Source organism: Centruroides sculpturatus, unplaced genomic scaffold (assembly GCF_000671375.1).
Source record: "Centruroides sculpturatus isolate CEXI.00-Female unplaced genomic scaffold, Cexi_2.0 scaffold34, whole genome shotgun sequence".
In the NCBI taxonomy this organism is placed as follows: domain Eukaryota; kingdom Metazoa; phylum Arthropoda; class Arachnida; order Scorpiones; family Buthidae; genus Centruroides; species Centruroides sculpturatus.
The window spans coordinates 616,109-632,849 of record NW_019384328.1 but is presented as its reverse complement, the minus strand read 5'-3'; the positions used below and the strand labels follow the sequence as shown (position 1 = coordinate 632,849).

Genomic DNA, 16,741 nt, shown 5'->3' with positions numbered 1-16,741 from the left:
GAATATTTTATAAAAATTCTAATTGATTCTTTTAGATGAATGTATCGATCACACTTTAGGATGAATGCATTATTATAAAGTATAAAGATTAATTTTTAAACCTTCCTTTAAACTTAATAATAATAATAATAATAGCATCATTTAAGCGAAAGAAATTGAAAAAAATAAATTTAAAAAAATTAAAATAATGGGAAAGAAATCATAACTCACAGTTATAACTAACAAGGAAGAATAATAAAGAAAAAAATAAAAAAAAATATATATAGGCTATATATTTTAATAATTCATGCATAAATTATCAAAGAATTAATCACGTTGTTTAACAATTAATTAACGTATTAAAAGAGGGGAGAAAAGTAAAAATAATTTTAATTATATTTTTAAATTATTTTTATTTCATTTTCTACTCTGCAAAGCAGCGCTACCTTTCATATGCCCTAGTCACGTGGTGGCGGTCACGTGACAAGCGCTCCTTATCCAGCGCCACAGCTTCGACCTCACCGCATTTGTGCAGTCGGTATTCCTTCAGTCACTCGTGCTGCCACAAACGGCAACCGATCGAACTACTCGTTAATCTACAAAATATTTTGGTTACACGACAATAGTCCAAAAATCAAGTCCTGTCGACACCTCTAAGGATTTTTTAAATAGGAATTATCCTACCGTACGTGTGGTTGTGAGCGCTCGCCAGTCCTGCTGATAAGCGGACCAGGCGGCGCCGGGGCAATGGTTTTATACTTAAAGATGAGAGCATCATCTTCAATCATCATCTCTACAAATATAGTGGACAAGTGAAGAGAGATAGAGAGAGAGAGAGAAATAGAGAAAGAGAGATCCATTTTGTTTATTTATTTATTTATATTCATATAAATATATATATATATATTTTTCAAGTTTTTTCCATTAACTTGTGATTCAAGCCTTATATATCGAGGACCTATACCCCCGTCCAAGGTTTATATAAAAGTGTGGCATGAAGTGTTTTGGTCTAAAGTGGTCCCCGAAGACGGACCGTCCTACTACACTTGGCATTTGGATCATCTTAACTCTATTACTGTATACCTGCACGTTAGGAGATGGAGATAGATTATACGGTAAGATATATATATATTTTTTTTTCTCACTTAAATTTCGTTAATTATTATTAATTTTTGCACGAAGTTTTAAATGCTAAGCTCTTAAGAAGTCGTACAAAACACACACGCGCGCACACACATACACACATTTCTTTACTTGCATGCTGATAAATATTGTAGAGCATTTCAATCTATAGAATAGATGGATAAGTTGTATAGATATCAAGAGTAGAAATTCGGTAAAGAAAATTTATAACAGTGAAGAAATTGTTTATCAGGCGCCTATGGGTCCAGTCCATACATATTGTGTGAGGCTACGTTATGACAATACAACGTCCAGCTTTCAAACAAATGAAAAATCAATGGAAATTTTTCTCCATCCTTGTTTTCCGTTTTCTTCAATAAACCATCTGTTTTTCTTCTGTGTGTCCGGAAAGAGGTGTGTTTCTGCACATATTTCAGTGCTAAACATTTTCATATTGTTCTAAATCGCGTGTTTATACCCGCACGCTTTTCCGCGTATATTCTAGTGTATACAGTATACTAGAATATATTGAATTACTATAAGTCTAACTCGTTTAAACGAATAAAAAAATCACGTGTTTTAATCTAATTATCATTAAATTAATATATATATATATATATATTTAAGTCTTTTAAACTTTTAATATTATCAGATCTTATTCTAGACCCCAAGAGATTAAAAGAAGTTTGAAAGTTTTTTTTTATAGATGAAACTCCCAGTTAGTAGTTTTGGGGTTTCACCCAACTAGTCTCTTGCAAGATCTGTCTTTCTTGATTGATAGACAGATTTGGGTCGAGCACACTTCGATCCATTAGAGTCCAGTCTTTCCTCTTCTCTCTTTCTCTCTCTCTCTCTCCCCGTCCACAACGAGAAAAATAGGAGTAGGCATCTAGAAAGCATTTTGCAGCGAGAACGACAGTTATATCGCTATTTAGTTATCACGCTTCATTATAAGGTCCCCGAGTATGATGCTTCTCGGCACGACCCACAATTAGCGAACTGAAAGAAGAACACCAACAGCTTTATCGCTTAATGAAGAGCTAAAGAAAACACAATTAAGCATTTCATTTCGCGGTTTGGAAATAACTTTCGCTTAATATCGCCAATCAATAGAAACGATCCTTAGTCCGTCTGCTGTAACCATCATTCACACATCATCAGCCAAATGAGAGAAGAAGAGAAAAAGAAAAAAGAAAAAGAAAAAAAAAAGAAAAAAAGAGTGCATCCTAATCGAGTGGTTGTGTAACGGGAGACTAAAATTCGATAAATACCTCTGTCATTAGCGCTGTTTGTATTGACAGATGTTTTGTCGCAGATAAGCAAGGTTTGTGTCGAGTTATCTGTTCGCTAGCCAGAAGCTGCCACGAAAATTATTAAATAAAATTGCGCATTGATAACCGGATGAAATGGTATAGAGCCTTATCGTCGGGTAGGAAGTAAATATTACTCTCAGGCTCTTCTCTCGTCGGGATGTACGGATAGATAACTGTCCCACCTGCTGTTTAATCGACCGTAACCAGTAATTAAATGTAGTTTAAGTGGATCGAGCCTGCGCCTGAATTTAATGTCGAGTTCGCCTTTTTAATATATTCAAGAATAAGTAAAAGATATTTTCAATACAACTCAAATCCTGTCTCCGTCAAAATCGCACTTAAAATGAGTAAAAATCCGAATTCTCGCAGCCTGTAGAATTAATCTTGCTTAAACATTATCCTACAAGAAAGCTTACAACTTATCAAAAATAAATTAAATACAGTTCAAATCGATTAAATCCAAATCTTTAGCGGGCTAAGAAGACTGATCGTCGTTTTTAAGCCGATGTACCACCACTTATTTTTTTTTTAACAATTTTTTACGGATTTAAAACGGAATCAAATCTTAATGTTACTTATAATGGCGCGTAACATTTATAAGCTTATAATGAGAATAATACGGAATTTCTTTAAAATTTAAGCTATAACGCGCTTTAAATTGGAATTTAAGCTTTTATTCGTGGCCAACCGATCGAGCCTATAAAAGAAAACGGACAGAAAAAAAGGAGGAGAAAAAGAGAATCGCGTTAGAAAATGAAAACTTTTTTTAATAACCGGGGAAAAAAAAGGAGAAATTAAAATTTTAATCTGGAGCACGAAAGTGGGAAGTAGAAATAGTGAGATATTCTGTCGGGCAGATCTTTTTTTAGTAGACGGGCGAGGTGTTGGAGTATATCAAAAATTCAGTGGAACAGAAAGTAGTGCAGATATTATGGAGGATTTCCCACAGCGACAAAATGTAAATGTGCAGGATGGAATGGACAACTTAATTGAATCCCCACTTGTCCGCAGCACGTGGGTAATCCGAGCCATGTCCCCCATTGTTGTCCATGGAAGTCAATGCGACAGAAGGATTATATGATCAAGCAGCAGGGTAGAGGCCTATCTTCTGTCGCCAGACCCGCCCTATCGCCGATTCCGTCAAATCTTGTGGGGATATGGATTATTGCACAGCACCGTATCTTCACTCCTCTAACTCTCCGGAATTATTGGAAAAGTTACGTCCAGTATTTTGTTTTCGGTCGACGACAGACAAGCTACACTCTTAATTAAAGAGATGAACGTTCGAACGGGATTAATTTTCCATTTATCGACAGTTAGCACCGACTTCTTACTTTTCTTTCTCTTCCACTTCTTACTGTTCGATGCTGTAAAGTATTTTTGTTTCTTCCTATAACACCGTATATTACTTTATTAACTAGCAACACCCGTACATCTCTAGTGTCCTTATTGTTTTCCGAACGAATAAATCTAACTATTAGAAGCTAATTTAATTTGAAATAAAGCCATATTTTACTGTCACGAATGGACCGTAGCTTAATACTACATAAAATTTTTTACAGATAAAATACACCGTAAATAATTTTATAGACGAAACTTATAGTAAAGGAGAAGTAACGTTCTTGCAATCGTAACTAATTNCAAATAATAAATATATTATTTATAAAAAAAATTATTCTTTTATAAACAACATTACAACTTTTTTATATAATAAAGACTAAAAAAAATAAAGAAAATAAATTGAGTTATATTTATTTATTTCACAAATAATATTAATATATATCTTTATGTTTAGATTTGTTAAATCAAAAGCTTTCTAAGGAATGAAAAGTTTTATGTTTAAATATTTATTTGATTAAAATAAAGAAACATCTTTTTCTTTTTTATTAAAGTTAAAGAATAATATTTAATAAATATACCTTACAGTTAAAAAAAAACATATGTAGATATTAAATTAAATTTTTACAGTTGCTATTCTTGATTATGATAAATGTTTAGTTATTAAATATAAAGATATCTGGAAAATTGCAATTTTTCTTTATATAAATAACACAATTATCTGTATTACAAGCGAGAGAAAGAAAAAAAAATCAAACAACGAGTTGCTTAACTTTCCCGGCAATTTTAAAACTGCATTTAGAGTCATCTGTTATGATATTTTATTAAAAACAATTTTTTATATTTTTGATTATTATAAAATGACAAAAATCTTAATTTTGAGGAAATTGTAAATGCTGATAACGAGTAAAATCGTCATTAAGTCCGACCCTATTGGAAATACACACGACATCCTTTATCTCTTCACTCCGTCGATCTTCAACCACCAAAATTTAATGGCATCAATCCTCCTAATACACAAACCTTCCTGAAAAATTTCAGAAATTTTCCACAGAAAGCACAGGAGTTATTAAGCTCTAAACAAAGTGAACAAAATCATGCACCCCCCCACACACATATACACATTAACATCCATAAATATTGAAAAAAACACCCGAATTTGTTTGCATTTCTCGACGTTTCATGGTCTCTTGAATCCAAAAATGTAAAAATCTCGGGGAAATGGTCACTTTTTGAACAAAAACAAAAAAAATTTCGAAAAAAATTAATACTTTTTACATTAAAATACATCATCAATTCCCCTTTTATACGATATTACACTACTCATATTTAAAAAAAAAAGAAAATGAATCATTTTTAATAAATAAAAACGTTATAGATAAATTTAACGAAAATTAATTTTAGGAATTCTTTATTAATATATTAATATCTCATTTATGTAAGCTTCCGAATTACGTTAATTTCTATCCATTAAGTGCTTGTTAAATAGAAAGTTATCATACAGTTAAATAGGAAACGATTAAAAATGAATGTGGAAGAGGGGAGGATAGAAAAATGAATGAATGTTATTAAGCAAAATGTAGGATATTTAAATATATTTTTATAAAAATTAAAAAGAAAGAAAAGACAAAAAAAAAAACAGAAAGAGAAAAATTAACTCGTCCTTGACTTCAACACACTTAACCACATTAAAATTCAGTTGGTACATTGAAAACAATTCAAAAGCCATTTGCGAAATGTAAATCTCAAAACCAGAAGCATAAACCTTTGCGATCTCAGTAGAAAACTTAAACATCAATCTTATAGGATGTTTCTCTCGTTAGAAAGGAAGTTTTCTTTCATACAAAGATTCTTTGGCTGTTACCACGATAGGAATTTGCGTGCGTGTAATAGTGATATACATTCTATTCCGTGACCCGTTTCCTTCCTATCCAACCCCCCCTTAAAACATTAATTAAGTACGTGAGGGATCTTATGCTTTCACTTTCTATTTTAGTTTTAAGTATGGAAACAATGCAAACCTCTGTTTGCAATTGCCAAAAGTCATCTCCTTAACAGACATTAACCTATATTTATCAGTTAATGGAAATAAACATATTTTCAAACAGCGTAACAGAATCTGTGTTGTAAAATATATCCTTAATAATTTATATCATTTTTTTATTATATATTTGTTTAAAAAATCCAATTAATGATTTAATTACTTATTTAAATAATTGGTTTCGTTTAAATACGTTGAAAAAAAAGAAAATGATAATAATTGGATCGTGACTTCATGATCTTTAAGTGATTAAATACACTTTTGTAGTGTCAAGCAATGATAAAGACTTTTGACGTTTTTAAGAGATTAAAGCTGGATCAAAGAGAATTAATTATATTTAATTATTAAGTCATAATTTAACTTACTTAATTATGTTTAAAATTTTGTGCCTTTTTATTCACGTAATTAATTAGGCTGAAGATTTTTTCGTGTATGTGTCTGTGTGTATGTGTTTGTTAAATTATCGAGATGTGTTGGTTAAAGTTTCGGTAATGTTATCACGAATTGAATAAAAAATTACAATATCAGCATAATAATAATAATAATAAAGTTTTGGAGCTGTCATTAAATAAATAGACCCTAACCAAATTTGATATGAGGATAGTCTTTGATCATCTTAACTACTTCAGCAAACTTGGACCTATCTTTTATATTTTTTTCCCATTTTTTCTGGGCATTGTGATGACAGATGATGATTCCATTTTCATATTTATGGAGATCAATACTAGAGCGAATGTATTTTTGCATGGAAGGCTTCATTTCTCAATGGGGTTTATGATAACTATAAAAAAGAATTTTCTTTTTATAAGAGAAAAAATATCTAAAAAACAAAAAATTAAATAAAGTGTATATATTGTAACCGATCTTAAATTTGTTATAAAAATAAGATTTAAGGAGTGAAATTGTAGAACTTAAATTTATCAAAGAAAAGAAAAAAAAAAAAAACAGGAAAGAAATCCGAGTTTTTAACGTTAACCATTGTGACCCCCTAATAAATCTATTTCCCTTAGGTAAAGTGCCTTAAGCAGAGGTTTGAAATATTTTAAATTCGATTTAGTATTTCTCAAACATAGAAATAAAAGTTGACTTAAAAATATAAACTATACCTCAAAGTCTTTCTAATCCACTTTTCCATTTTATTTACTCTACCTTGTTCTTTTGAAAATCTTTAGATTTTCTGTAAGTTTCTATCCACACAAGAAAGAACAAAATCTAATGGAAGTTTCCTCTTCTTGTCACTCCACCTGTTTGCAACTGCTCTTTATGTGATGTCCATACGTCGGCTTTCCTATACTGACATGACAGTTAAAAAAAATAAAATAAAATAAAATAAAATAAAGGAGAAAAAAAAAGGGAGGAAGAGAATGAAACAAAGTCAGTAAAGAACTATTGAAGAGATGCTTACTATCGTCAATTGTTTACTAAGACAATTTTTAAGAGTTTTGGTACATAGTAGACTTTGTTATTTAATCAATAACTAGGTATTGGATATTTCAAAAATAAAATAAAATTATTTTTCTTTCTTCTCTCCTGAGAATTCTACTAATATATAATACAATACGTAGTTTATTTAATACAATTTTATTAAAAATAAAATATACATAAAATTCAAATTTCGATGGATAAGGGGATGAGACCTGAGTTTCCATATATATATATTTATTTATTTATTAAAATTTTATTTTATAATTTTAAATTTAGATAGAAATTTAACAAGTTAGGAACTTAATAAATTAGAAAAATAGCAAATTTTTATCGTAATTATTTGTTAAATTAATTTACAAGATTATTAAAGTTTTAATCTATTTATTTTTTTTAACGTAAAACATTTTTAGAGTAGGTTTTATAATTGTTTAAAAAGTATATTAAATTATTACGTTTTAAATCAGTAAATCGGAGTAAAAAATTTCAATTTACACTTAAAAATATATATATAAGATAGGAATTTATTATAAAATATTACAAAATTTACAGGGGATTAACGCATTAAATTATCTTTTAGATAGTAACAGTATAGGTACTTTCTTGCGCATTATTGAAAGATATTATTTCATATGACCTTTTCCTTCCTGAAAGTTACAGGATTTATCTTTTGTGAATGTCATACTTTACTCTATAGCTACATCGCTCTTATACTCATTGTCACTTGCAGAAACTTCTCATCCACACAGCCCATTGTCACTAATATTGTTGGATATGACTCCTTCAATATTCCTTTTCTTTTTTCTCTCTTACTTTTGTATCATCCTCTGCACGAACATTAGTAACAAATAGAAAAATACGTTACAAAATTAAAGTAGATGTAGTAAATATATATATATTTCTTTACCTTTACTCTATAATAATTAATTAAGCTCAGTAGATGTAAATATCTTGAACGTAAGTATAACATTATTATACTGATTTTATGTATTTTAAATGAATTTTATATATTTAAAATCTTTATTAATGATAAATATAACAAAGAAAATAATCATAGTTTGTTAAAAATTAATTTTCTAGCTATATAATTATGAAAATTCGATTTAAATCTCTTTGGTAGATATTCAATTAATATGTATGGTTACTCTTAAACATACTCAGATTTAATATATTATTCTATTGATTTTGTTTACTTAATACGCTTCAAGCTATCTTTAAATTCTCATTTTCCTTTTTTATATGTTTTTTAAATAGTTTCCATTATAAAATTTAAATGGAAAACGATATTATAAAGATGCTATTTAGAGTAGAATTTTATATAATTTGAAAAATAAAATAAAACAAGACAATTGCAAGTATTTCTGTGGCTATTTTATACCTTAAAATTATCAAAATTGCATCTAAAATTGACTTAGTAAATTCTATCATTCTACAAGCAAAATCTACTAATTTAATTATTATACGACGAAGAGTCGCATTTGCTTCAATAACAAACATTTCATTGATTGATGATAAACGTTTTGATATTATGCAATACAGTTTAATCATGAAGTTTTATTAAACATGCAGTTATTATAAAGTTCTGCATTGAATTTACATATTAACTAGTATAAAGCACATCGATAGTTTAGGAAGGATAATATTGAAACTTTAATTGCAAATTAACAATGATGCATCTCCTCATCTTCAACATCTTTGTGTTAACAGTTGGAAAATGTTTGCTTAAGTTGAAATATTCGTTATCCTTATAATTTCCTAATAATTTATGTAATATATTTAATATTTCAGAAGAATTATACGTAGTTAAGTTGGAAAAATAATAATTAATTTACTTATATAAAGATGAATTTTTTAAAGACACGTTCCTCATTACTTTTTAAAACATTTTTAGTAAAAATTTATCATAATCATTGCTGATATTAATCTTAAAACATGTCTAATGATTTATTCAAATATCTACCTGTTAATGGTTGTTAAAGAAGAAAGAATTCTTTTATGATCTTATAAAACTCCTGTTGAAAGTTTGCTATAGATTTTTTCCAAAAAAATTCATCAAAAATCTTTAATGAAAATCATTAAAATTATCATTTTTAGCCTTAGTATAACGACTAGAACTTAATATATAATTAAAATTTTATATAAATACATGTATACACGTGTATGTATGTCTGCTCTAACGTTAAAATTAGCTAAAAAATTCCAATTAGTTAAATTTAGTAACGTCCTTAATTTTTATTGGTAAAACTAATATTTAAAGTATCAACTTAACTGGAAGAAGGGGGAGAATAGCTTAGATAAAAACGGCTTGTAATGAGAAAATAACTATTTGTATCAAGTTCTCAGGCTAGTCACGCAATATTGTGTAATTATATATATTATGTTTGTCATACTGTTGTTTCGTTTATCTCCAAGATCTACATTAACAGATTAACTGTTTGATATATGAGGAAACCTTTCTATGATGCATAAACCACAGTAACTCTATGACTCAGAATTACTTTAATCAGTATCCAAATTTAATTTACTTTATTGAACGAAAGAGCAGAGTTAAACGAGAGGAAGGTAAAAGACAGGGGGGAAAGACATTATTAATTTTTTTTAAATTTTATTATATAAAAAATAATTACAATGAATTCTATAAACGTTTGACAATAGAAAATTCAATGAATAAATGGAGTGTTAAGTCATTTAAATGTTTAAATTAGATGACAAGTGTTGATATAATATGGATGACTAGCATCAAAAGCGTTTAAGTGAAGCATAATTTGTCAAAGTGAATCATCAAAAAATGTTAAATCATATATTTTTCTCCTTTCTTCTAAGCGTTATCCTTTTAACTAATTGTAGCTGATTAAGTTTATAAGTTAATTGGATAGTTTATACAATATATAATTACCTCTACATACTTGAGTTAAATTCTCTTTAATTCTCGCTTGTTTATATTGATTGCTAAACTATTTTTTTTACTTAATTTATTTTCTTTTTTTACGTTTAAAATTCTCTTATAAAATTAAAAAAAAAATTTACCTTTTAAACTAACGTTTTTTCCTTAAATTGAAGTAAGCTCGACATAAACAAAACAAGATAAAGCGAATTTTTAAAGTTAGAATTAATTAATTATAAGCATTAAAAAAATTGCAAACGATGGTGTTAAATATGAAGCAAGTTTTATTATTGAACGTTGTTAAATGAGAATTAAAGAGTATTACTAAAAACATTTTTTTTATCTGTGTTATCCGGGGTGTTTCTACGCTTATCGAGAAATTAAAAAAAGTTGAAAAGAGAGTTGCATGTTATCTTATGAGCAGTGTAGCTGTGGTCAACTAGTTATATCTTCACCACAAACTATAGATAACAAGAGTCGAAGATGGGAAATGAGAGCCAGTAATTTGACTTTGCAACCCAGGAGACTCTACTTTTCCTTGTCATTATTAAAGCTATGCTGTTAGAGAACCGAATAAAGAATTCGAGATAACGATTTAGACATTCTACTCTTGTAATAACATAAAATAACATATATATTTTCTTTAATTTATTGACAAAATTTTCTTCCTAAAAATATACGTGTTTTTAATGATGTATATTTTCGAAATTTGATAATTATATTATTTTTTTAATCATTATTAAAAATTTATTTATTNATCTTAAAATTATTACAAAATAACATGGCCGTTATTCGGAGGTTATTCGTATGGATTTTTGTTTAAAAAAAATTAATTATTCCTGAGAAAATGTCCGCTATTTAGAGGTGGACGTTGTTAATGGTTCGACTGTATTTACGTCATTTTAAAAAATAATATTTTCTTCATTTTAAATGCAAATAAAATAATGTTGTAGAAAATTTATGAATAAAATAATTTACAAAGTTATTATTTTTGTTATTTTTTTAAATATAAAAAAACGTATTCTTGTATTTTATTTATTAAAGTATTTACATATGACTTCATTCAGTAATTCATGAATTACTGAAATTTTTCATGAATTTTTATAAGATAAAAATGAAGAAAGGAGAAGAAAGAAAAGGAAAAGAAAAAAAAACAATAAAAATATTTTTACTCGTACACAATTATATGATCGACTTTTATCCAAGGATTATCCATTACTTTCTTGAATATATGGATATATCTATACAATTTATCGGAAATTCTAGATCAATTTTAAATGTACTTTTCTCCTTAATATTATATTTCCCAAGGTCATGTCTACTATCGCTAGAAATCATCTATATTCTTGATAGTCTACATGTCCTTGGGAAATATAACATTAGGATGAAAAGTAGTTTGAAAACATTAGTAATTTATGATCAGATATTTTTAAATAATCGTAAAATGACTATAATACTAAAAGATAGATAAATGAATATAGTGAGATAAAATATACAGTAGAACGATGTTTCAAAGTTAAAATCGATGTTTTTTAACTTTTAATTCAAATGGTTGAATGTCAAAAGATCATCTTTCTGTTCAGATTCTCTAGAATCTTTTGTTAACCAGGATAATAACAACTGTTTAAAGGGTAATTATGTAATTAAAGTTGATTATTTCGAGAAAATTCTCATAAAATATCATTTCTAAATATATTTCAAGGATTTTTCTCTTAATTAAAGCAGTTACTACTATTATTATTATTTAGGGTTTTTATAATATAGTATAATAGGAGATTTATTAACAATTCTTTAATATATAGTATTAAATCCAAGAGAATCGATCTATAAGAGTCAGAGAGGACATATCATCGATATTCTTGTACTGGAAAATTGTCCTCCTTCCTATACACGTATTTTTATTTCAAGTTACAAAAATTAGAAGTAGAAACAAGTAGTCTATACTGCACACAACAGATACACTTTATTATTTATATCCACTGAAAATCCAACAATAAAATATTCTTCTTACTCATTGTCACTGGACTAACCACCCCTCCAATATATATAAATTTTATAAAAATATAATTTGTAAATTAATAAGTATAATAATAAAATTAGCAGTGAAATTTAGTCTTTTTTTTCATAATTTTTTATTTTACATTGCAAGATGAATCTCCAGAGAGATAATTACACCAATTATTCTCATCTAGATCTGTCAATGTCGTTAACTAGGATCCTTCCAAATAACTCTACTTTCAGGATTTTCCTAAGCTCTTCTACTAATCTCTCACTCTGTTTTTTTTTTAAATTAATGCTCATTTTGGGATTCTAATAATTAATGATATTTTTTTTAAAGGAATGTTTATGATAATGATTATTTATAAATTCCTTTTAAGATACTCAAGTAAGATTCTCGTAATTGAACTTAATTTTAATTTTTTTTCCTTCTCTTTCAGATGAATAGTCGTTTTAAATTTCTCTAAACTAATAATCTTTTTGGAATTTTTTTAGTATTATTATCAATTAAGATTTTCATGATTTACTACATTCAATAGTTATTTTGTGTCTGTGCATGTTTAGTGATCCCCAATTAATGTTTCTAATCAAAAATAAAAATCCCTTAAACCATTATACAGTTAAAGATAATTATTTGAACGAATTTTTAGACAAATTTAAATAAAAATTGCAGTTATTTTACATTTATAAAAATTGTAATGTTTAGTAATTATACGTGATCATATGATGATCCTCTCTCTACAAAGGAGATTTAATAATATTATTTTACTAAATCCCTTTAAATGGGATACAAATAATAATAATAAAAAAATAATAATAATAACCACATCAGGATGTTTTTATATTTATATAAAAATTGATTATTCTAAGATTTTAAATTCTTTTAACTAATGCAACTAACAGTAAGTAATTTGCAATTAATGTTACTAATAATAAGAGAAAATCCTTTAGACCATTATATAGCTAAAGGCGATTATTTTAACGATTTTTTAAAACTAAATTTAAGTGAAAATAATGGTTATTCTGGATTTATAAAAATTGTAATGTTTAGCAATTATACGTAATCATATAATGATCCTTCCCTCTAAAAAAGAGATTTGAAGATTTTATTTTACTAAATCCCTCTAAAATGGGATAAAAAAAATAATAATAATAAAAGGTAATGATGCTAGGATGTTCTTATCCATATAAAAATTCTTGAGCAATTTTAAAGGTACATTTTCTAATATATTCTTTATACCAAAGGATCATACGAACTCATTAAAATATATATAAAAATCAATATCCACTTACCTGTAAAGAGAATGAGCATAACCATAGTAATATACATTTCCTAGTTTAAGAAAGTAATTTTATACATTCCAAAGAAGGGAAAGAAGTTATATATATATATATTTTTTCCCCCTCTTCTTTTTATTTTCTAATATTTTATATCGCATCAAAAAGAAAGAACAAATCATACAGAAAAATAGAGAAAGAAATTTATTTTTCTACAGCATACGTGTGCTTTCACATGAAAATATATTTTCAGTAAAATTATTACTTGGAAAGTACATAAAATTTATTATTTAGGTTAAACTGAAGAATATAAAATTTTCGTGATTTTTCATTTACTAATTTATTTATTAACTTTTTAAATTAGATATTTAAAAAGGTAGAAAATAATAATAAAATTTGACTTTTTTTAATAATAAACTTTATTTTTTTTCCTATTTTTGCTATTTTTTTACTATATTAATACTATTGTTGTGTATAGGATGCATGATACTTTCAAGTGTGATGTCACAGTATATATGTATATAAAATTATGTAATGGTCCTTTAATTTTCTATTTTATTAAGCTCTGAATTATGTTACAGTAGTAGTACTTATTGTGAATGTAGGAAAACTGACAATGATATAACAAAAGACAACTTGAACAACAGTAAATAACGGGGCATTGTTCGTTAAACATTAAGCACATTACCTGCAATAGCTTTAGAGTAAATGCTGCCAACAAACATTAATTAATTAACAAAATAGAAGTAATTAAAGTAATTTATTATAACAAACCGTCACTAGATTTACTTTGAAATAAGTGTGGTGTACTATGAATGATTTGTGAATCCCAACTAAGTAATGAAAGATGTTAACTGAATCAAAACATGCCAATTAATGGTAGTCGAGACTTAAAAAATTAATAATAAAGAAATAAGTAAAATAAATAAATATTTACAGGAATAAAAACAATTTTCGAGGAGGGTTCTTTACTACTGTTCATAGTCACATAACACTTTAAATACATTTCCAAAAGTTTTGTAATATTTTAATAATGCCAGCCATAAACTAAAACCATGTATTTTTGTCTCTAGAAAAATGATTGTCTTATAAATATTCATAAAATAAAACTTAAAAGAAGTAAATATAAAACAAAACAAGGAAAATGTTAATTATTTATATATAATGTAACGATAACTAGAACAAAATTAGGTTATTATCATGCAGAATGAGCATAGTTATTATTAAATTTTGACTTTAGAAGTTGGTTATTAACATTTAAAATATCCTGCTGTATTAAAAAGGAAGGAAATTTATTTGATGATAACAAAGACATCCTGCACCTTTTGCTATGCATCATATACAGTTTCCTCTTTATAATTACTTTCTCCAATATTAAATTTAATTTTCTTAGTATATTTAACCGTCTGCAAACTCATATAAACATTGTCACTAATATTAGAAATTTATTAAATTTCTTAATAATTAGATCAGCAGAAAATATTACAAAAATGATTCCATCTGTCACGTCTTCATCATTTTTTTTTTCCTATTGAAATCTTTAGTTATTAATGGTTTGTACAGTTTTTCTTGACAACAATTTCTAGATTTATTTACATTTTAAAAGAAACATTTAGAGTTCTCAAGATGATTAAAAAACACATAAATTAAACAAGTGTACTGGTACCAATTAGTAAAACTATAATTAAAATTTAAATGCTGATACTTCATGGTTTTTTCTTTCTTTTCTCCCCTTTTATAAATAAAAAGGTAAACCGCCTTTAATTGAAAAAAATAGATGAGTATTTATATTTTGTACATTTGGTTAATTAATTTGTTTTATATAAGTATAAATGACATCAAAGTGAATACTTTTAAATAGATTAAAATAAAAATGACAAATTAGAAAAGTAGATTTAATTAGAAACAATTAAAATTTAATTTAATTCCCTTATAGCGCTGACTTAAACTAATGTTAATATAACGGATTAACACTAATCGATTTTAATAAATCGATTAGTAAAAATTCCAAACCGAAATATAGAATTTAAAAATTAATAATAGTAATCGATTTAAAATGAAATAGAGATATTTTTAGGTGTAAATTTCATTAATCGATTAATCTGTTCTGTAATCGATTATATTTAAAATCGATTAACAAAATTTGTACAAAAATATTTTAGATTTCAAAAGAAAGTGTGAAACAGATGAATTTTGAATAGTAATTGAATATTTAATAAAACTGATTAATAAAAATTATATTTAATATGAAATTGTCATTTTAGTAACCGTTTCGATTAATGAATCGATTACAAAAAAATTGATTATTTTGTAATCGATTAATGAAATTTACGCGTTAAAATCAATAGAAAAGCATAAAATTCATAGGTAAATATTGAACTGCATTAACATATCGATTATTAAAAATCGAAACGGTAAATTAACTTATAAATTTAAAACACTAGAATAGCAAAGCTACTCTGAATCGTAGCAGATTTTATATACTTTTTAAAATCGATAAACGAAAGTTAAATAATAAAAAAAATCGAAAATTTCATATTTAAAACAAAATTGAGTAAAATAAAAGAATTTTAAATGTAGCAAGAAAATATCAGACTAAATGAAAGTTCAAAAATAAATGTATGTATCAAAGAGTGAAGGAAGCATTCCATCAAAGCAACAATTTCCTATTTAACAAGAGCAGACTGAAAGCCATTGAGACTAAGGCAGCCATCTTTTTTTGTCCCTAGGCAACTTCGGTAACTAACCATAGCCGTGACTGCACTTCTTTCTTCCACTTCTGTACGGTTTAGATGGAGGAAGGCACATGTCTCGTTGAGATTTTATGCCTCGTCAGCATCCCATCTCCACCTCTCTTACACCTGACGGAAAATTCTACTGTAATCTTTAGAGTTTCTAGTAGAAAAAAGCTTGTTACAAATGGAATTTCACTTTCTAATCGTATTTTACTTTCTTTTTATACACGAATATATATAAAAATATTTATTTAAGAATTGATGAATTTAGGAGTAAATTATCAGTATTTTCTTTACAATTCTCACGAACTTATATTTGTTTCTTTTTCTCTCTAACACTTAACAGTTTTACTAATTTGCTATTTAATTAATCAACATTGCTTAGAGAATTGGAAAATGTTTATTTAAGATTATGCAGAGATTATTTATTTCCAGGCAATTCTACGAATGTTAATTAATAAATGTTTATTTTAGGTTTATATCAAGAATTTGCTTATATTAAATATTTTATATTTTCTAAAAATTTAATTATAATTTTGAGCAATTACTGAACAAAATTATAATCAATATTCAACTATCAAAATTTTATGTATTATTTAAATATTTGTTTTATAAATTATTCAAATTTATA

General features: G+C 26.6%; 1 protein-coding gene across 1 annotated transcript in view; it reads left to right on the top strand.

The window, feature by feature from the left end:
* Nucleotides 1-519: 519 nt before the first annotated feature.
* LOC111628614 (zwei Ig domain protein zig-8-like) overlaps nucleotides 520-16,741 on the top strand; it is an 86,790-nt gene continuing 70,568 nt past the window's right edge. The window contains exon 1 of the mRNA XM_023372445.1: nucleotides 520-1,094. Coding sequence (XP_023228213.1) covers nucleotides 974-1,094 — 121 coding nt within the window. The 5' untranslated portion in view covers nucleotides 520-973. The remainder of the gene's footprint in view (nucleotides 1,095-16,741) is intronic.